This window comes from Protopterus annectens, chromosome 6.part0, assembly GCF_019279795.1.
Source record: "Protopterus annectens isolate FY-2018-M chromosome 6.part0, PAN1.0, whole genome shotgun sequence".
Classification (NCBI taxonomy): Eukaryota; Metazoa; Chordata; order Ceratodontiformes; family Protopteridae; genus Protopterus; species Protopterus annectens.
In genome coordinates this window covers 873,511,110-873,533,796 of record NC_056737.1, presented here as the reverse complement: position 1 = coordinate 873,533,796, position 22,687 = coordinate 873,511,110, and the positions used below count along the sequence as shown (strand labels likewise).

General features: G+C 42.7%; 1 protein-coding gene across 1 annotated transcript in view; it reads left to right on the top strand.

The window, feature by feature from the left end:
• DYNC1H1 (dynein cytoplasmic 1 heavy chain 1) overlaps window positions 1–22,687 on the top strand; it is a 3,754,902-nt gene that overhangs the window by 1,735,646 nt on the left and 1,996,569 nt on the right. Inside the window, exon 43 of the mRNA XM_044073590.1 lies at window positions 17,202–17,440. Coding sequence (XP_043929525.1) covers window positions 17,202–17,440 — 239 coding nt within the window. The remainder of the gene's footprint in view (window positions 1–17,201; window positions 17,441–22,687) is intronic.

Genomic DNA, 22,687 nt, shown 5'->3' with positions numbered 1-22,687 from the left:
ATGGTTCCTTGTATCAGCCTTAACATGAAAACTTTGCAGTGGATCCTTCAGTTGCAGTGGGACCATCCCTAACAGCCTGTTTCACAGGATCAGGTTGTCACGGATTGCCAGACAATTTTATCTGTTGATAGAGCCACAAAATCTGTCATTAGGATCACCATTCATCAAGCTAGTACTAGTTGCAGTTGTTACTATGAACGCATCCAACCTTGGGTGCGGAAGGCCCTTCCTAGACAAGACTGGTTTGGCCATTCTCTAGCGACTGGCCTGTGAATTTTCTTTAAACTTAACTCCTCTTCCCGTTTTGCCAAGAGCTTCTTTTGACTCGACCATTCTTAAAAAATTTGGGCTAAGGCACCTATGTTAGCTGTCTGATCCTATCCTGGTCTTCCAGTGTCCAGAGAGGACCTGAGAAATGGGGAGTTATTTGCTTAACAGGGTATTGGACTGGAGGCTTGTATTTTGAATGTGGGTGGTGGGGCAGGTGCTTCTGTCTGGAGACCAAATGTAACTGTTATAGCTCAAATTTAAGTGATTAGCTTTGACTTGGAAGCAGTCCCCTCCAAATTGTCACACTCTGAGGTGTCTAAGTGGACTCTCTCAAATTCCCCTTTCTCTTTAACTTGTCATACAAGGTTATATGGCTTAATGTTTGCATACTCTGGAAAATTCAGTAGCAGGGTATGTGTAGGGAGGAGCTACAGCTTAAACATTTTGCTGTCACTAGAGGGTGCCAATGACACCAGTCCTGATGTTCCAGTGTCCGGACAGACAAGAAAAATCTAACATCCCCCATTAAGAACTTTGCGTTTTCTTATTCCATTTGATCCGACTGATGGGTCTTCAGGCCACTTGCTGGATACAAACCAATAAAGTTAGTGCTGCAGCCTCGAACACATCAAATTTTCCCTCACACAATGCGCCTGTAACTCTCTAATACCGCTTGGTATCCACTTATGTATTTTATCAGGTTTCAGGTACAGCAGATTCTTGTCCACCCTTCTCCAGCCAAACTTGTCTTTCAGGCTTCAGGTTCAGTCACAGTGACCATAACTTTAGTTGCTGTAGCCCGCTTCTATATGCAAGTTCTGCAATGGACATTAGCTGTCAAGTGGTCTACTCTGTATCAACCTGTCTCACTTCCCAGTCTAACTTGCTGTAGTATGCAAGATCATTTTCACTGGAGGATTCACTTGGACAAACTTTACTTAGGCCGCCCATTTATTCTACCTCCTCTAGTAGTCATGGTTACCACAGGCACCTCCCAGTTGCTTATTCCTTGTTGCCTCTGATCCCAGAATTTTTATGGAAAGCATGTCGGTTGGTGAGCTTAATTCTCCTCATAGCCCACTTTTGGCCATGCCAAGTGTGATTTCCCCTTCCTTTGGTCTTGTATTCACTATTATCCATGTATACTGGACCAGAGTCCAGACCTGCGCTTGCATCCCTCAGGGATGAAGTATTCTAATATTCCAGGCCTCAGACTAACCACATGGTTCCGACAATTCCATTGATAGCTAGACAGCCCAGTCTTTCCTCACCAGTATGTTGGATACTTTCTAGCTTCCTTGAAAGCTTCTACAGGTAAGATCAACAGGAGTAAACTGAAAAGATTTTTAATGTGTGCTCTTTAGAAGGAAATTGACCCCATCACTGCTCATTTAGCTTCGGTTCTAGAGTTTTTAGCATCTGTTTTTCAAGAATGTGCTGGTTTTCCCACAGTCAAAGTACAGTTAGCTGTGTCTAATTTTCACTAGGAGTAAATGCATCCTTGTTTGCTTCCAAGTTGTGCAGGGCCTTTCTGAAAGATGCCTTCTTTCTTAGACCGCCTTTGAAAGATCCATCACCTTCTTGTGGTTTAACAGTTGTACTCCAGGGCTTGACCCAGTGCTCCTTCAACCATCTGCTAAATTTTAGTTTTTGTTTCGGTTAACAACATTGCGTATAGCTATTACATCTGCTAGACAGATTTCTGAGCTCCAGGCTGTTTTCCAAATCTCCCATAGTTGTTTTCCAGAAGGACAGTTTCTTTAAGAACAAAGCTGTCATTTTTACCTAAGGCAGCACCTGAATCTAGTACCATTCAAACAATTCATTTGCCTGTCTTTTTTCCCAAATGTTTCAAACAAAAGAGAGTACACGCGACATCTCTTAGATGTGCATAGAATACTTTATGTACACAGGACAAAAGATTTCAGGAAAGCAGAACACATTGCTTTTGTTTTGTATATACTCAACAAGGGCTCTCTTTCAAAGGCTTCTAAAGCACATTTTACTAGATCCATGGCCACTTCGGCCTTTTGGTCAAGAATTTCCATTGATGACATTTGTGCAACAGCTACTTGGCCTAATACTCGTACTTTACTCATTATGAACTAGATTTGACTTTCAGAAGCAGAGCTACATTTGATTTGGCAGTTTTCCAGTATGTCCTTCCATGAGGGCCACCCAGGATCCATATAACTGGGGACTCTGACCCACACGGTGAGGAAGAGTGAAAGACAACATGAGAGATTAAAGTTAAGTACTTATCATAACTGTACATAGCTGTTGTCCATTTTCAATCTTTCTTAACTCCTCCCCCTCATTCTTCTGACGTGACCTGGATTTTATGGAACCCTTGTTCTAGGTCTGAGCCCCAGCTTTGCTGTTCTTTCCTTTTCCTGCTCTATCTAGAGATCCATAAGACAGCAAACTCTGTCTGAGGTATTGTTGGCTCATTAGGGCATTATAGATAGAGGGAGGAGCTCGAGTTGGATCCAAAGTCTAGAGTATGTGGCTGAGTCGGATCCAGTACCCACATATTGAGGAAGAATGAAAATGGGCAACACTGGTGCATAGTTTTATGGTGAGTACATAACTTTTATTTATATACTTAAGTTTCTCTAGTAGTTGACAGTTTATCTGTGTGTGGTGATAGACATGTCGGATTCTCAAGGATTTAAGTATGCTCACTGTGAGCAAAAGATGCCTCCTCAGGACCCACATTTGCTTTCTATTTATTGTTTGGGTCCAATCCACCTAGTGTCAAATTGCCAGTACTGTGAATCTTTTAGTTTTAGGGCTGTCAGACTTTGTAAAAAACTTGATTGTGGAAGGATTACTACTTCCACAGACAGGGGCTTCAGTTTTTGCAGATTCTTATTCCACTTTTGCTTCATCTAAGAGGGTGGAAAATTCTAAATCAAAAGAGAAATCCAAGGATAAGGACAGAAGCAGAGAAGGAAAAGTCAGACAAGAATGATGAAACTGGATCAGATTCAGGCAGGAAATGTTCTCTATCAGGCGGTACCAGTTAGACCAGATCCACAATCAGCCTGGAGGTTGGAATTGTCAGCTCCTATGTTTCGTTCCCCCCTCTTCTCAGCCCCAGTTCTCAACTGAACTGGTAAACCTGAAACACCACTCTCCTGTTCTTCAAGAAAGGATATTTTCTTGGACTCTTCCTTCCAGTCATCCCAAAGTCTTACTGAGCAGGATGTCTGTAAGATGAAGTTTCTCAAGACTCCTATCCAGCTTAGGGTTCTTTCGGTACCATCCACTGAACCATGCCAAGTACTGGTCCATCCAACCCTCCACTAATTTCTCTGGTAATGGTCCACCTTACACTGGAACCAGTCACTCTGGCTGCATCCTGCACAGAGCCAGCTTTGGGGTTGACATTCGTAGTTACTTTGACCCCCCCCTAACAGCATCTCTTTCTCTCTCAACTCTGAAGTGGTTGGATCAGGGGAGAGACTTGGATCCAGTGTTGATACTCTGTCTCGTGTATTCAAATGAGACCCTGAGGCACGGTATGGGTTGGTCATTTATTGTACATATAACTAAATTGTATACTTTGAATTTCATAGGCTTACTGACTTGTTACTGCTAACACACACATGCATGCATCTGCATTCAAGCTAGCACTCGCACTGAATGGCTATACAAAATGGCACTGATCTTGTATGTGCTCAGTAACTTATATGCACATGCTCTCTGTGTCTGACTGTGTAATATACACACTCATCTACATCCTCCCTCTTTAATTCTGTTCAGCATGCAAAATAGAACAAAGATATTTTAAGAGCTAAACATTATATTGACATTTTAATAAACTAAACTGAGTTCAAGTCCAAGTTCAGTGTATTTTGGATTTGGTTTGGAAATTCTACCTGGTCTGGTAACATAGAAATTCTGACCGAGAGTTTAGCAACAGGGATAGTATCTGGGGATTTTTTTCAAAACTGGAACATCAAGGATTACATCAAAATTGTTTAAAGAAAGCACAATTGTCCTTTTGAATTTGAACAGTTGTAGAGTCACTTTGAGAATTGGTCGTTGGCACAGGCAATCTACTGCATCACTGGTTCGGAGATGGGTAACGTCTTTAATTCCTTCTGAAATCCATTCTTTCAGATTGTTTGATGTAAGGTCTCTGTTCTTCACAAATGTTCTTTATGATTCTCACTCTGTCATGTCCTTGGATGTTTGCATTCTCACAACTTCTTGTAGTAATGGTCTAAGGGATTTGTTGTTTTTATCGTAGTACAACTTTTGTGACTGACGTTTCCTCGAAAGTTGAGCCTTGACCACTCTGTTCTTTGCGTTTGGTGCTAACAATTGTTTACTGATTTGGAAGAGTTCTAATCTATCTGGATGTTAATCTCTGAACAGGTGACCCAAACAAGTTGTCTCGAGGAAGGTTTTTGAGATTAAGTTAAGGAAAACATTGGTACCATCTCTTTTGGAATTCTCCAACAAACGTTTTGCTCTCTGAACTGCATGTTCAGCTAACCCATTGGATTGTGGATACTCAAGACTACTTGTAATATGACCAAGGTTCCAAGACTCAGCACATTTCTTAAAACTGCTGACTTGTAAAGTGTGCACCATTGTCAGACATGACGTTGTGCAGACCCACCTGAACAGAAAAATGTCTCTAATTTTGTAATTACAGAGGTAGACGTCAAGTTAGGAAGTAGGTCAGTTTCAAACCAATTTGAGTAAGAGTCTACTAATGCTAATGCCGACCATTCCATTTGAAAATATCTCTAGCAACCATTGACCATGGTAATTCAGGAATTTGGTGTAGCTGAAGTGGTTCTTTTTGCTGATGTGGTTTGGTGCTGTTACAAATTGAACATGCTAGAATTTTTCTCTATATCATTGGACTTAGAAGGCCAAAATACAATGTCTCTTGCCCTTCTTTTGGTTGAATAAGTACCTGGGTGACCACGATGCTAAATTTTGATATATTCCTGTTGTAATTTATTAATTACCACTTTTGGACCTTTCATGATTTCATCTTTCATCATGAGCTCCTCTCCTTAAAGTAAATACTGTTGAATGTCAAGTGAAAAACTAGTTTGTTGCTATGGCCATCTTTGTTTGATAATGTTTCTCAGCTTCTGGAGAATTGGGTCTGAAGCTGTGTAAATTTCTGACTGCTGTGACAAGGTACAAGTATTTGCCTTTTTTGCAAACGATATTGAAATTGTACTTTTGCAGTTTTAACATCATGTATTGCACGTGCTGGGGTTGTATGCATTGGCTTTTTCAAAATTGTCACTAGTGGTTGATTACATTCTATTTGGATAGGTCTGTCATAAATACAGTTGAACTTGGAACATGTGAAAACTACTGTCAGAAGTTTTCTCTGTGCTTAATGCACCTCTGTTTGGGTTAAAGTTCTTGATGCATAGGCTGCAGGTATGCCTTCTTGAAGACCTGTTTCATCAAGACCATACTTTGAAGCATCACAAGAAAGAGTGACAGGTTTGTGAACACCATATCTCAGTATGGATGGACTGGCAGTTTTCTGCTTCAGAATATCAAATGTTTGGTGCTGTTCCAACCAGGACCAGTTTACATTTTTTGCATGTCAGCTCACATAGTGGGACAGAAAGCTCACTTGAGTCTGGGATGAACTTTCCTAAATAGTTTACCATACCTAGGAAACATAAAGATGTGACATTCTCTGGAACTGGTATTTCAAGAATTGCCATTTGCTTAGACTTATCTGGTTAAGTCAGAACTGGTAAACAAATGTCCCATATAAGTAATTTCATTCAGTCTGAATTTACATTTCTGTGGATTCAGTCTTAAGATTTACTTCATGTTCATGGTCTAGAACTTTCCTGAGGTTTCTAGCATGGTTTGTCTTCATCATTCCCTCCAAAAGTAGTGTCATCTACTGTAACAGTGCAGGGGCACATGGATAACCAGAAAAAAATTCTTCCATGGCACATTGAAAGACTTCATTAACAGAATTAATTCCAAATGGCATTTTCAAAAATCTGCATCTACCATATGCTGCACTGAGTGTAGTTAACAATGAAGATTTGTGATCTAACGAAATGCTAAAAAGACCGGTTTGCATCTTAAAACTGAGAAAAACTTGGAATTTGGCATGAGTGGCTACCTCTTCTACTGTACGTGTCAGATGATGGCACTTGAGTGCTTTGTCTCTTGAATCAATACATATTTGAATGTCATCTGAGCTTTCCTTATGAGCTACAACCATGGAGGATACTTATTCAGTTCTTCTACTGGAGTAAGGACACACATTCACCATTTTGTCTAGTTCTGCTTCTGTTTTGCTCTGCATTGTTACTGGAATTTTCTGTGCTGATCTGACAACTGGACTTCATGGTTCAACTAAATGGAATAAGTGACTGGAAGTATCGTTATTCAGACATTTATGGTAAACCTCTTTATTAAACGAAATTAGTTCCATTCTCAGACTGTCTTTGAGGTCTAACAGTGACTACAAGTGTCTTGACTATGTAAAACTGCAAGTCCTAGCTGTTTTCAGCAGAATGGCATGAAAGAACTACTGCGCCATCAGTTTGAATGTCTTCACCAGCATAAGTAACTAGTTTTGGACACTTTGCTGAATCAAGTTTGTCAGCAGCTTTTACTTTTGCAATCATTTGTGCTGATATAACATTGCACTTAGATCCAGCGTCTACTTTAAGCTCTACATGTTTCCCATTAATTTGTACGGTACAAAATATTTCACTCTGACAACTGATAGTTTATTGTATTAACTGTTTCATTGATCAGAGACACCATCAACATAGAAAATTTGCTCACAGCTCTGAGTTTGCTGCAGTCTGTATCTGATCTACTTGCTTCTTTAGATAGTCTCTTTTAGCATAAGTCTGCGGCACTTTAGACTTGCAAAGCCTTTTGAAATTATTCCACTTTTTACATTTGTGACATTGGTGACCAAAAGCTAAGTGCTTTTCCTGTTTAGGTTCATGACTGCCTCCACAATTGTGACAGATAACGGTGAGGTTGATAGTGGTCCCCTTCAGTTTATTTCTTTTTCAGCTTCACTTTCTGCTTGCACTAGCAGATACTGCAAGCATGCTTTTCTCTCTTGTGAGCATATTCTTATGCTTTTCTTTAATCTCATGTATTTAATAAGTCTCAATGGCTTTGCTTAATATTAATTTACCATCTTGAAGCGAAATCTTTCTCACTGCATCATTATCTACACCACATACAAGACTGTCTTTTATCAATTAATTTCTTAGATCACCAAATCTGCATGTTTTAGCTTTATTTTTTAAGTTGGTAATGTATGCTGCAGTAATTTCACTAGGCTTTTGATTTCTTGTCTAAAATCTGTGCCTTTCCATTGAAATATTCATTCATTTGAGGGTTACATATTTCTCTAAATGTATGTTTTAAGCACTCGGGGTCTTCCCGCATTTCAGGCTGTATTACAATGTGGCGATTGTCTACCTCCCTGGCAATACACAGCAGTTGCATACACAAATGAACATCCTCGCTCAGTGGCTTCTGAGTCATCCTAAATTGAGAAATATAAATGCTGATGTTCTTCGTGTTTCACTGTTGTAGTCCTCACATATGGGTTGTCCGGCTTCCGGTAGCCCTCGGTTGGCCCGAATACCAGAGTCCTTAGTATATGACATCGGCTGCTGCCAGTTGTAAAACTGATGTCAGGACGTCAGGTATTAAGGGAGGCAGCCGACGCCATTTCCCCAGTCTTTCTTGCCATGGAGCCCGAAGCAGATGCAATTCACACTAGTGCCGGTTGGCCATTTGCCTTCGTTTTGCTTTCCAACTACCAAGTTGAAGACTCCTTCAGATAAGTACCCCATTGGGGATCCTCTCTTCTTGCTTTAATGAATGTCAGATAAAGTTAGTAATTGTCTTGCTTGTGGAAAACAGATTCCGCACCGTGATTTTTATTCCTATTGTGTAACTTGTTTGGGCCTTGAGCACGACGTCCCTAACTGCTATCTCTGTGCTTCCTTTAACTTGCGTACCATATGCCGTAGAGCTAATATTTTGTATAAGCATTTCGGAGTCTGGCCTAAGTTCGTCAGTATGGTGTCTTCTGGTCTCCCGACTTCGGAAAGACCTAGGAAATGCAAAGACCAGGACTGCGACAGGCCTAGGGTTAAATCTGCTGATGACGCACCAGTGAAATTGGAAGTCAACGAGGCGCTTTAGCAGCCCCTGCAGTCCACAGATTTTCAGCCACAAGCCTTTGCCAAGACCTTTACAGAGTCCTCCATGCCGCAGGCTGCTATTTCATCTTTAGACCCTCCGTCTGTTGCCACCTCAGATGGGTCCGGAGCCGCTTTGCAGGCACCGGCTTCTCACACCTTTTCTTTTCCACGTGAGACCAGAACCAGACCAACTACCTTAGTTCAGACTTCTGCAGTTGCTAGGCTTCCCGAGTCCCTCTGGATTGCTAGTAAACCTTTCAGGCGTAAACCTACTCTCAAACAGGCGTCTGCCTCCCCTCCTGTGCCCCTGTCCCAGTTGGTAAAGATGGCTGATTATCTTCTTTCCCTGATTAGGGGCTCTCATCCCCCCTTTCAAAGAGGGCTAGGGGATTATCTCCTGATGTTTTGTCTCCCAGATTCTGACATTTCCAGTATATCTGCTAGTGAAGAAGGAAATTCTCAACTTTTTTCTGCCTTTGAGGATTCTGATGCGGAGGACTCTATCCCTTCTGCCTCCACTCCAGAAGATTTTTTCTTTGGGGATACTTTGAATACTCTTAGGGATCACTTTAAATGGGAATGTCAGGATTTTCCTCAGTCTAAGAAAAGAATCAGGGAATTTTTGGATTTGCCACAGCATAAGCCTCTGGCTGTACCTCCAGTTTTGGAAGTTGTGGTTGATGTTTTCATGGAAAATTCTTTAACTCCTAATTCTGTTCCTCCAGCCCCCAGAAAACTGGATAGGTATTATAGGGTGCCTGAATCTCATCAATTCCTTTTTAAAAACCCTACTGCTAATCCAGAAATTATTTCTCAAGGCACCAAGGGTGTTAAGGCTACTATTGCTAAAAACCCTGTGACTTCTGATAAGGAGTCTAGGGCCTTGGACAGGTGGGGTAAAAAAAGTCTATAATTCTGCAACTCTTGCCATTAGATCTGTGAATTGTCTTTTTTACATGCTTAAGTATCAGCAGCATACTTTTGAAGGCTGTTAAGGCTAAACTTGAAGATATTCCTTCCATGATGGAGAGCAAAGTTTTACAAGACTTACTGAATTCTGCCACCTTAGTAAGCATCCACTTCATTGTGGTTTTGACACTTTGGAGGCTTCCTGCAGAGCAACAGCCACTGGTTCCATAATTAGAAGGCATGCTTGGCTCAGGGAGCAGCCTCTTTCTGAACCTGTAAAATCTGAACCTGTTAAATCTAAATTGCTGGATGTTCCTTTGCACAAGGACAATCTTTTTGGTAATAAGGCTGAGGAGGTACTGAAGAAGTTGGAGGATAAGGTGAAATCTATGCAAGCTGTAAAAGATTTCCTTTAGGTTCAGCCTCCTCTGTTTAGTAGGCATTATCCTTCTAAGAATTAGTCTTTCCCTGATCCTGGCAAGCAGGGTTGCTCCAGGCCTAGGCGTTTCAGATCTTCCAGTGGGCAGGCTTTTGCCCCTCAAAGGGCTAAACAATGGCATTTTTCTGCTAGATCGAGGAGTTCTAGGCCAGCTTCCCAAAGCAAACATTCTCAATGACTCTGGTCTTCTTGTGCCTACCTCTGCAGGCACTGGGTTTCCTTTGGGGGGAAGGTTAGCCAGGTTCGTAGAGGTATGATCTACCGTCACAGACAAATGGGTGCTCAATATAGTAAACCAAGGTTACAAGTTTTACTTTCACAGCTTCCCCATTTTGCAAGGGTACCCAGACATACCCAGAACTCTCAGGGTAGAGGTAGAAACTCAAATTTCTTTGCTGACTATGGGGTCTATAGAGCCAGTTCCTGCAAATCAGGCAGGCTTAGGTTTTTATTCAAGACTCTTTCTGGTACCCAAGAAAGGGGGCAACTAGCACCCTATTCTGGATCTGTTTATTCTAAACACTTTTCTGGTGATTCCCAAATTCAAGATGTTCACCCTTCAGCAGTTACTACCAATGCTGGGCAAGGATTCATGGCTGGTAACTTTGGATCTCAAGGAGGCTTATCTGCACATCCCAATAAGGGAAAGTTGCAGGCAGTTCCTTCGCTTCAGGGCTGGGGAGCAACACTTTCAATTCTCTGCATTGCCCTTTGGCTTATCTAATGCTCCCAGAGTTTTTACGAAGTGCCTGGCTCCAGCCATTGCTTTTTGCAGGCAGAGAAACATTTAAATTTATCCTTACCTGGACGACTGTCTCATTCAAGCAAACTCCCAGAACAACTAGAAAAGGATTTGGATTTTGTGAAGAACATTCTCACCTCTTTGGGTTACACACTCAAAAAGAAGTCAAAGTTGGTTCCTACAAGGGAGATTGTTTTCTTGGGAGCGAGTCTAAATACAGCCACCCAGATGGTACCCCCCCCCCCCCCTCAACAGAAGCAAGAAGATCTTTCGGCTTACTTCATGAACTTGACAAGCATGACCCAGCTCTCTGCAAGGCAATTCCTGCAAGCACTGGGTTTAATGACTTCATGTATTTTGATGATCCCATATGCAAGGCTGCATATGAGAAAATTTCAGTGGTACCTCAAGAATCTTTGGTGTCAACACACAGGACTTAAACTTGATTCTTCTCTTGATTCCCCGTCTACAAATGGAGTTCCTCTGGTGGGTGACAGCCTGTTCTCAGAACAAGGGTCTTCCTTTCCGCCTGCCCAGATGCCTCAGATGTTGCATGGGGGGGGGGGCTCATCTAGAAGGCAGGGGCATACAGTGAACTTGCAGCACCCAGCAGATTTGTCTGCTCATAAACTTAAAATAATTGATGGCAGTGCAGCAGGTCTTGCTGGCGTTCAAGGACCTACTATACCCTGAGACTCTGCTGATCAGGACAGACCATACCACAGTCATGTGGTACATCAAGAAATAAGGGGGGGGGACTCACTTTTACCCCTTATGCAGACAAAGCATGAGACTGTGGTCCATAGCATCCATGGGCTTGCATCTAATAGCCCAGTACCTTCCAGGGAGGCTCAACTCCTTGGATAATTTGAGCAGACCTGTTCTGGATCCTCATGAGTGGCAACCGAACAAGGACATTTTCCATTGCATCACTCATCATTGGGGCACCCCACAAGTGGATCTTTTCTCCTCTCACACCAATCATCTCCCTCAAAACCTTCTGCACCAGGGAGTTTCTCAACAAAGCTTGGAAGGTGGACGTGTCCTTTCCATGGACACATCTCTGTTTATGCATTTCCTTCTCTGCCTCTTCTTCCCAGAGTGCTGCTAAAGATAAGGGACGAAAAACCAAAGGCTATTCTGATAGCACCAGATTGGCCCAGGCAGCATTGGTATCCCCTGTTCGCAGCCTTTCCCAGGCTCAGCCTTGGCATCTTCTTCTGGTACCAGATCTGTTGGTTGGGGGTGGGGGGTCCTTCATTCTCATATTCAAACTCTGCATTTGCCTGGCTAATACTCTAAATCTTTCCCAACAGGTGGTTAAAGTTTTTCATGAGGCCAGGAGGCCTATCACCAGAAAATCCTGTGCAGATAAATGGAAGAGATTTTGCTCTTGGATGCTGGCTAAAGGAGAAGACTCTTCTCATCCTTCTCTTTCCTCATTCTTGACTACCTAGCAGGATTGCTTAATGGTGGAGTTTCCTTTTCTTCAATCAAAATACACACCAGCAATTTCGGCTCATTGTTCTTTTGAGCAACCCATTTTCTCTCACCCCATGATGAAACAGTTCCTGAGGGGACCTAGCAGTCTTAGACCTCCCAGAAGAGTTCCTACTCCTGCTTGGGATCTTAATTTTGTCCTGGAAAACTTACACTGCCGCCTTTTGAACCAGCTGCCTCTGCAGATTTGAAGTTTCTATCTTGGAAGACTGCTTTTTTTTAGCTATTACTTCAGCTAGAAGGGTATCTGAGCTGCAAGCCTTAATGGCAGCAGAACCTTTCATTATTTTTCACTCTGATCGGGTTTCTCTGAGAACTAATCCCTCCTTTATGCCTAAGGTAGTTTCCAGTTTAACTCTTAACCAGTCTATTCACCTGCCTACATTTTTCAACAATCCCCAAAGTAAAGGGGAAAGGATTCTGCACTCTCTTGATGTGCATAGACAACTGAGATTTTACTTAGGACCAAATCCTTTAGAAAATCTCAACAGTTGCTTGTTAGTTTCACTCCTGGGGCTCAGGGTAAAGCTATTTCAAAACAAACTATCTCCAAATGGGATTGCTCATTGTATTCACTTTTGTTACCTGCTGCAGGGGAAGATTCCCCTTCAAGGTATTGGGACCCATTCTACTAGAGCAGCCGCTACTGCTGCAGCCTTTCTGAGAGGTGTGCCTACTAAGGACATTCTAGAAGCAGCTACTTGGTCTTCTGTCCATACCTTCACAAAGCATTACAATCTACCTTTGTTTTCTAAATCCAGGGCTGGTTTTGCCTCTGCAGTTTTGCAGGGCCTTCTTAAAAGCCCTTAATCTGTGATCCTTCCTCCCCCTTTGTCTTTTTCCTGGGCTTTGGGAATCATCCCATATGTGAGGACTGCAACAGTGAAACACGAAGAACATAGTACAGTTGTGTACACTTACCATAAATGTAGATGTTCAAGTGTATTCACAGTTGCAGTCCTGGTTTCCCACTCTCCATTCCCACTTTTTTCCTAAGGCACAGACTATATATATTTTAATTTTTTTTGTATGACATGTCCAGGGTGCTACCTTCCTTTGTTAGCCTTCTTTTGGGGGCTCCTGACTGTTAAGGCAAGTAAAACTGAGGAAATGGCATCTGCTGCCTCTCTTTATAGCTGACGTTCTGACATCAGTTTTACAACCGGTGGCGGCTGACATTCTATACCAAGGACTGTGGTATTCGGGCCGACTGAGGGCTACCGGGAGCCGGATAACCCTTACGTGAGGACTGCAACAGTGAATACACTCTAACATCTACATTTATGGTAAGTGTACACAACTGTACTTTGTACGTGCATCTATCAAAAAATGCAACCTGTATGAAAATGTCATATTCTTGCTCAAACACTCGCCAGTTCTCTGCAGCAGTATTATCAAACACCAGCGGTTCAGGTCTGTGAAATACCTCTGCCATAACAGATTTCTTTTAAACATAAGCATAGACCTGATACTTGTAATTTTGCTCAGATGCATAACAGTCTCTCTGAAAATGCTTTATTTTAACTCTCCAAATACCTCAAACACTGGACACTGAAAAATCTTAGTTACTGAGAATAAGTCGTACATCGCGACAAAATTGAACATTAAAGCCTTTTCTATCATTTTAAACACTTTAGAGATTATTTCAAACACTTTAATTGTCACTATTTCAGACATTTTGAATAACTCTGAAATTATTTTGAACACATGGACTGCGATGCCCCATGTTTGGTGACTGAAAGTCATTTAAAACAAATTTAAGTACCTTTGAATAACAGCTGACCTGTTTGCGAGTTTGCTACTGTGTATTACTCCAGTTCTGACTACATGCCTCATGATTTGCGAGCTGCTTCAACTTCAGATCCCATTCTGACACCATGTCACATGTCTCTTGCATTCAGATGAGACACTGAGGCGCACAGTAGGGGTTCAAGTCATTTATTCTACATAAACACATCAGGAGCTGAAACTGAAATGTATACTTTGAACTTCATAGGCTTACTGACTGACTCATTATTTCTAACATACACACACCTGCATCTTCATTTAAGCTGGCATTCGTACTGAATGGCTGTACAAAATGGCACTGATCACGCATGTGCTCAGTAACTTATATGCATGTGCTCTCCGACTACAGTGGCTGACTAGGTACAGTATACACTTTGATCTACACAGTGGTTCAAGGAGAGGGATTGACAGATTATTGGAGCCATCCGTACCTCTGAGCATCGGCCCTCAACTTGGATCTGAGGTCAGCTTCAGGGTTGAGGCATATATGCAATGAGGAGTCTCTGCTGTCCTTGCACAGGGCTGGATCTTTGCAGCTGATTGCATCCTCTGCCTTAAAGGCTTTACATATGGTCCTAGCTATGTCTAAGGAGAAGGCCCCCTTAACCAATTTGGCACCATCCAACCCCAACAGGACTCTGGCTGTTCTTCTTTATATCATCCTGATGGACATGGAGAGTCGGATCAACGAGCTTGAGATTCCATGCTGTTAGCTTTTAGTCAGTGTCTTCTGATCCCTCATCAGAAACTGTACGTAAAAAGCAGACATGCAAAGAGAAGCACATAAACTCATCTCCAGAGTTCATCACAGAACAATGTTTTGCATGAAGATGAAGGGTCCCCCTCATTTCCCTTCAGAAGATGTCACCTTTTGTGAAATCCTTGATTTGATGAAGCTTAGAAGGGGATGGTCTCCCCAAGACCCCTCACCCAACAAGTCAGTGTTTTTATGAGGGTACGGTCTCCCTTAGAACTAATCTGTCATTTATACTAAAAGTGGGATAGAGTTCAACTTAAACCGGTCCCATCAATCTTTCCAGTATTCTTTCCTAATTATTCAACAGTAGTGAGCATGCTTTACACACACTATTTGTACTGCACAAAAGGATTTATGAAGAATTCACAGCTGAATTTTTTTTTCACATCAAACAGCATGGGAAAGTGTGAAGGGCACCTCCCCAAATGGGGTATCACGGTGTTGCTTTTTTTTTATCCAAGCCACAGTGATCCTCTAAACTGAAAGCTCATTCAACATGCTGTGTAGCTGGAGTTGTAGCTTTCTTTTAAGAAGTCTTCAATTGACTACATTTGTGCAGCAGCAACTTGGCCAGCATTGCGTACCTTTTCTAAGCACTAGTGCTTTATTTGATTTCAAAATCCAAGGCTCCCTTTGGGAGCTTCATCCTCAAAGTGCTTTTGTCATAATACTACCAAAACTATACAAGTTGCTGGGGATTCTGATCCATCAGCTGGATTAGAGAGAGAGAGAATGAAAAGCATATGTAAGTTATGTACTTTCTACACTAGATCTTTTTATTTCTGTATCAAGAAGCTAGTTTAGTGAAGACAAATGCATTGTGGGAGGGAAGTTGTAGGAGCTTGAGGCTGGAACACTAGCTTTGCATCTGCCAAGAGTCTCGAAGACTCTCCAGTCGCATAAGACAGGAATAAAATGATCTAGTTTTATGGCAAGTGCTTAACTTCCATTTTTTAACCCTTGGAAAGCAGGCAGTTACACCATATAACATTTGACACCAGACATGCATGTAGCATTCTTGCTCTGAAAAATGTGTACAGACTATTGTCTTGATTGTTGCCTAGCTTTCTCCCTATGAAATCTGTTGGGGGAAGGAACTGTGTTCTTTGGAAATGTCTAGCTTCTCCGAGTGAGGGCAGAACTGCCCTCCACCTTTTTCAGATAGATCCCTCTGTTAAGAAATGTTACTGAAGGTGGTGATCCTGTTCAGTCTCTGGTTATTGTGAAGCTAGTACTTTGTGTTGTCAGTTGATCTATTAAGAGGTCCTTTCTTGGTGGGCCATGGACACTTCAAACTGTACCCTTATGATCATGTGGCCCTTCCAGGCAACCTTGACTTGATTTCTGTTGGTTAGGTTGGTCTTATGTAATGCTTGTTAGCTGTGAGTGTATTGCAGTAGTATTACAGGAGGATGCTTCGTAGTTGTAAGGGGCAAACAGGTGGTTGAAGGACTAATTGTATTATGCAGAATGTGTGATAATGAGGCATGTATTGTGATGAGGTTTCCTCATCCAGTGTGCAGAAACTCAAGAAGAAAAGGTGAATGCTGATTAATGGGTAAAATTAAATATAGCTTTTAGACTCACGGACGAGGGTTTTTTAAATACTTTTCTTAGCAATGTATTCTTTTTATGGTTACCATAGTAAAGTGTGGTGCACACCAAGTGCTTCTTTAGTGGCTCAGGATGTATGACTGCAGAATGGCACAGACAGCCAGGGTTAGTTGATTTTTGCATTCATTAACTGGGATTAAAAGAACCATTTTCAGCTGCTATCTTAGCTGAAATTAAAAATTTATGAAGAAAGTAAAGAATAACATGGAGTTACACTACAGTGATCAAATTAATGATGGGTCTGTTTTACCTGATCGAAAGACATTTCATTGAATGGCTTTCCATAGACACAAACAGCGAACTGCCACTTCAGTGAATCTTTCTCCCAGGGGGGGAAAAACACTTTGCTGTCAGGAATTTGCCCTTTTCTGCACTGTAGTGTGATCTCAGTTGGTATATTTAGTTTGGGGTGTGTGGGGGGGCACAGCTCCCCACTTTGTAGGGCCTGAAAGTTTGGTGTTTGTTTGGCCACGCAATTCTTTTCCCCTTAGAAAAAATTTGCTGAAGTGGCCATTTCGAGTTTTGGGAGTTCCCTGTTTGTGCCTATGGAAAGGCATTCAATGAAAACGTCTTTTGATCAGGTAAAGTAGACCATTTAATGATCATATGATTTGTAGTGGATTTCCCACTCCAACTGCTCCTTCTCTCCCCTTAATATTTTATTGTTATGGGTAGGTGGATATGTACAACATTGACTAAAGGTCTCTATTTTTTGCTAATTTTTACAAAATGGTGGGTAGCGCATTAGATGGACAGTAGTCTGTCAAATTACAAATGTGTTCAGGAAGACATGATAGAGGGAAGCTAAATGCAGCAAGACAGAGGTGGTGGTGGTGAAGGTCGTTTAGCTAGCTGCACTATCACATGAACTGGATTGGTCAGTGACCTTCTACTTGACTGTTGTATTTTTCTTTTGTTATAAGTTAAAATGCACATGATGAAAATGGGATACTGAAGAAACATTTGTTTCTGGTTTCTCCACAGGTATTACAGCTTTATCAGATTACGCAAATCAATCATGGCTTGATGATGGTGGGACCTTCAGGCAGTGGAAAAAGCACAGCTTGGAGGGTGTTGCTGAAGGCACTGGAGAGGCTGGAAGGTGTAGAAGGTGTGGCACACATCATTGATCCTAAGGCAATTAGCAAGGATCATTTGTATGGTACTCTGGATCCAAACACCAGGGAGTGGACTGATGGCTTGTTCACACATGTACTAAGAAAGTGAGTTTAAGCATTTTAATCATGTTTATGTGCATAAAACTGAATGCTAGCAGTATGACTTTGCATATTCCGCATCACTGTGGATTGTTTGCCTGATTTAAATAAGCTGTCTGTAGGCTGTTTCTTAACCTTCTGTTTACCCTTTAATCTGCCTGGTTGGATGGATGCCTTTTGCTGACCTGGTGACTCCTGTTGCTTTTCACTTTCACACCTGGTAAGTCCTGTAGAGAATGACAAAACAACTAGCATTAGTTTGGATTTTATAGAATAGTGTGAATGTAAAACTGAAGCCTTTTTGTGTACAACACCGTTTTTATATAAAACACACAATCTTGTTTTAAGAGGTGCCTTGTTTAAGTGATGCTGTCTTTACACACTGACGCTAATTTTATTTGTAGTTTCAGAATTTATCCAGAAACAAGTTACTGACCCTTTAGTAGAGGAATGGGGTATTGTTGGGCCCTATAACACCCTATACATCAAAAGAGCACTAACATTTCTTGGTTGTACTTTTCAAGGGATCTAAGTACAAAGCTACTTTCTTCCTTTCAGATACGACTGACTAACCATTTGCCAAACCAGCTGTAATTATTGATGTCTATTTATTTTCTGAAGTGTTCTTTACTTGAGGGATATCCATGCCAGAAGGTGCCCGATGTCAGCCAGTATACAAGTCTTTTGCCACTATAGGGCACGTGGTAGTCTGATGTCGACTGCAGTCGGATATAGGCCATAAAATGGACGTATGCACATACTATCCTCAGAACTTTTCTGCCGCCAGTCTGAGTGCTGGTGTCCATTCCTAAGAGCCTTAAAAGTAGTCTTTCATCACTAGCTTTGTATTTGGGAAAACCAACTGCTGAAATTAACTAAACACATGGAGAGCTCCTCGAGGGAGCCACTGAAGCATAAAGCCAAAAAACCTTTGCCTACTTCTGCTGCATATTTCTAGAGGCGCTTGTCTACCCACGGGCACTTCCAATTCTAGGTATGGAGTCACTGTCCGAACCCACTTCTGAGGTTGCCTTGACTTGTGCTGGGAGCACGTCTCAAAAGGCAGAACATATGTCCAACCTGGATGTTGAGGGGGAACCCAGGCTCGAATGCATTGAGGAACCTAGGCATTTACCACAAACCTCTGCTACTGGTCCCCTCTAGCCTGAAAACTTTGAACTCTGGCATTCATCAGGACCTCTGACATAACAAAATATAGTCTCTCCAGCAAAGAAAAAAAAAACAGAACACAAAGCATGCCTCCACTGGGGTCTACTATACATCACTGAAATTTCAGAAAGCCAAAACCCATACGGCAGAGACCATATGTTCGACTTTTGAAATTTCGAACATGTAAACGTGTTTTCTTTTTTTTTTTTATCTAAACCTTGCTAACTGGGGGGCTGTGCCCCCCACACCCCCTGCACTTTAAATATACCAATTTTGAGATTGCCCTACAGTGCAAAAGATGGTAATTTTCCCGTTCCGCACTATATGGAGATGCCAATTCTGCATGCTCAGAATTTCAAAAGTTGATCATATGGTTTCGGCCATATGGGTTTCAGCTTTCTGAAATTTCGATCATGCGTAGGGGACCCCTCCACTGCATGCTTTCTGAAATTTCGATTGTGTGTAGGGGACTTCTCCACTGCATAAGAGGCTCCTACAAATTTGCAAGCCTTCATGGCTCTTAAGCAGCCTACCTCTCAGTCTGCCCACACTCTAGCCTGTCAGCACTCCCAGAAAAGGGTTAGGGACCCAGACTCTATGTTCAGATGAATCCTCTTCTGTTGAATCTTTAGACCACTCTACTCAAATCCCCACCCCCTCAGGAGTACATCTCCCCTGAGGGAGGAGTCAATAGGGGAAGACTGTCCCATGCAGGAAATACCTTTCGGGGAGACCATCCTGAAAAATGCGTCAACATTTTAAGTGGGATTCTTCCCAAATGTCAGATGTCCAGAATAGGTATTACCAACTCTTAAAAGTGGACCTTCCCAGCTCTTTTGCAGTGCCACCAGTACATTAGCCATTTTGGATGCTTTTCACCATGCATCCCAAAATCCATACTTGTCAGGCTCCAGCTCCCAAAAAGCCAGACTTTCTGCATAGTACCCGAAAACCTCCCAGATTCTGATGGAAAGCATTTGGCCCTGAATCTTTTAGGAGTTTCTTCCCAAGTGCAAAGACACTCCAAATGCAGCTATAATGCTGCTGAGGCATGCACTAGGGCAGCTGCTACCAGGTCAGTACTCTGAAGATTTTCATGGCTTAGACTTCAGCTACTGCAGGATGATTTCAAATCCAAATTAATGGATGCCCCTCTGAACCATACAACATTGTTTGGGCTGGCTGCAGGTGCCCTTTTAAAAACCCTACATGAAAAGTCTAAGGAACTCTGAGATCAGCACCTTTTAATGTCCCTGGTGCCCAGGTTCCATATGAATTTTCCCTCCAAGCCTGTCTTTGTTCACAGCCATTCTCAGCACCAACAAAGCAAAGATTCTAGGGGAGGTAAGAAAACACAGAGGACCAAGACTGCTAAGGCACCACCCCAACAAAAACAGCCCTTTCTGGACAGAGCATGAGAGTATGCGGCTACCCTGTAAATGTTTCCTCACACCTCCTCTCCCTCCACCTCTCAAATGCTCTCAAGACTTGGCAAACCATTACCCAAGCAGCTGGGTCCTTTCCATAATCCAATAAGGTTACTTTATGGTTTGGCACTCCTCCCACCTTTTGGGGCATTCCACAACCACCCAGAGAGCAACTTTATCTATTCCCAAACCTGCTGTTGGATTTGTGGCAGCAGGGCTTCATTCAGAGTCAGTGTACCTCCAAAGGAAAAGGATTTTATTCAAGAATGTTCCTAGTGCCCAGAAAGGATGGCCCTTGGAAACCAGTCCTAGACTTTTCTCATCTCATCACCTTCTTAAAGGTTCCATCATTCAGAATATTAACTCTACAAACCCTTTTTTCTCTGCTTCTTCCACAGGGATTCATGGCCTCTCTAGACATAAAATGCCCATCTCCACATCCCCATTTAGCCCAGGTATGGGAAATTTGCATTTTTCTGTGGGTTTGACATTTTCAATACTCTACATTGCCCTTTGGTCTCTCTACAGCCCCAAGGGTTTTCACAAAATGTTTTCCCATACCTGGACGACCTGCTCTTACAGGCCCCAAATCATCAGGTTTTTAACAGAACCTGCAGACTACCATTACCCTCCTGGGAAATCTGGGGTTCACACTAAACTTAAATTTAACCCTCACCCCATCCCAAGACTGCACCTTTCTGGATGCCAAATCCAAACGGACATAAGTGTCTCTACCACCCCACAAGGCAGAGGACCGTTAGGCTTTTTCTTTCAGTCTCTCCTCCCATTAAACCCACATCACTGATGGGAAATTCCACAGGGTACTAGGTTTTATGGCCTCAACAATACCCATGGTACCCCTGGCAAGGCTATACATGAGGATGTTATAGGTTTTATGGCCTCAACCATACCCATGGTACCCCTGGCAAGGCTACACATGAGGATGTTATAGGTTTTATGGCCTCAACCATACCCATGGTATCCCTGGCAAGGCTACACATGAGGATGTTATAGGTTTTATGGTCTCAACCATACCCATGGTACCCCTGGCAAGGCTACACATGAAGTTCCAGTGGTTCCTCAGGTCTCTTTGGACCCAACTCTCTCATCCACTAGAATACTTCATTCCCCTCATTCCATGCTTCAGGAGGGACCCTCTGTGGTGGATCCAGCAAGTACAGCTTAAACCCAGGACTACTTGTACACCCGCCTAGACCCAGACCAAGAACTTTAGAGAGACTCGTCAGATGGCTATTTACAGTCCAAGGAAGGTGGTCCCCCTCACAGAAAACGGAACACATTAACATAAGGGAGATGCAAGCATTGCTCCTAGCCTTACAAACCTTCCATTCCCTCCTTTTTTCCAGGCGCATTAAAACTGTTCACCGACATGACTGCACTGTGGTATATGAACAACCAAGGGGGCACCAGATACTAGCTCCTTTGCAGACTGGCTCTCCTAGTGTGGGAATTCCTTGATCAATACAGCATGACGGTCCATACCATGTGCATTCCTTCCAACGGGAACCTTGTGGCAGACTCTCTGAACAGGTCCTGGACCCAGTCCCACAAATGAATGCTTCACAAGGTATGTTTTCCTGGACGTAGTCCACGAACGAAGTACTCCACACACTTATTTGCCACCCCCATGAACAGACAACTTCCAAAATTCTCTGGCGGAGTTCCAGGTCCTCTGGCGTGGAAAGTGGATGCCCTCCCCTTGTGGAAGGGGATGTTCCTATATGCATTCCCTCCCTTTCCTCTAATACCAAAAGTCTTGCCCAGAGTCAGGCAGGATCAACCAAAAATCTTGCTGGTTGACTCCCTTTTGGCCAAGACAGCATTGTGTTCCCCCCTTCTCCTGCAGTTAGCCAAGGGCCATCACCACAAGTTACCCCACAGAGTGGACCTTCTCACTCAGACAGAGGATGCTGTGTACATGCACACCTGTCAACACAACTGCTGACACTGCGGGTGATAAAATTCTAATTCCTTTCAGGGAACTTTTCTCTCAGGGCGTGCCCAGGGTTTTGTAGGAGACCAGAAAACCCAACACTAGAAAGTCCTGCATTTCCAAATGGAAAATATTTTCAATATGATGTCTCTCTAAGAACCAAGACCATCTGGCAGTGAGAATACCACTGGTTCTGAAATATTTGTGTGAACTGCTGTCAGCTGGCCTGGCTTTATTCGTCAGTTAAAGCTCACATGTCAACTGTCTCTGCTTGTCTGCCTTTATCCCCTCCTTTGGCATCCAAGTTTGAGGTAAAACAATTTCTTTAAAGCGTCCTCCATGTTAGGCCTCCCAGGAAACCTATTTCTCCTCATTGGGACCGGATTTTTGGTCTAGAGAAATTGGCATTGCCCCCATTTGAACCCACGGCTTCTGCCTCCCTCAAACATTGCTCATGGAAGGACTGTCTTGTTAGTATTCCCTGACTTCAGCTAAAAGGGTTTTCAAGCCCTGATGGTGGTTTCCCCACTTCTTGGCATTGAAAATTAACCCACCCTTTGTGCCCAAGGTGGTTAACGAGCTTATCCCTTTACCAATCTATTCAACTACCAACCTTCCTCCCGTCTCCACAAAGTCACAGTGAGAGGATTCTGCACTCCCTTGATGATCAGACAATTGAGATGTTACCTGGACAAGACAAAA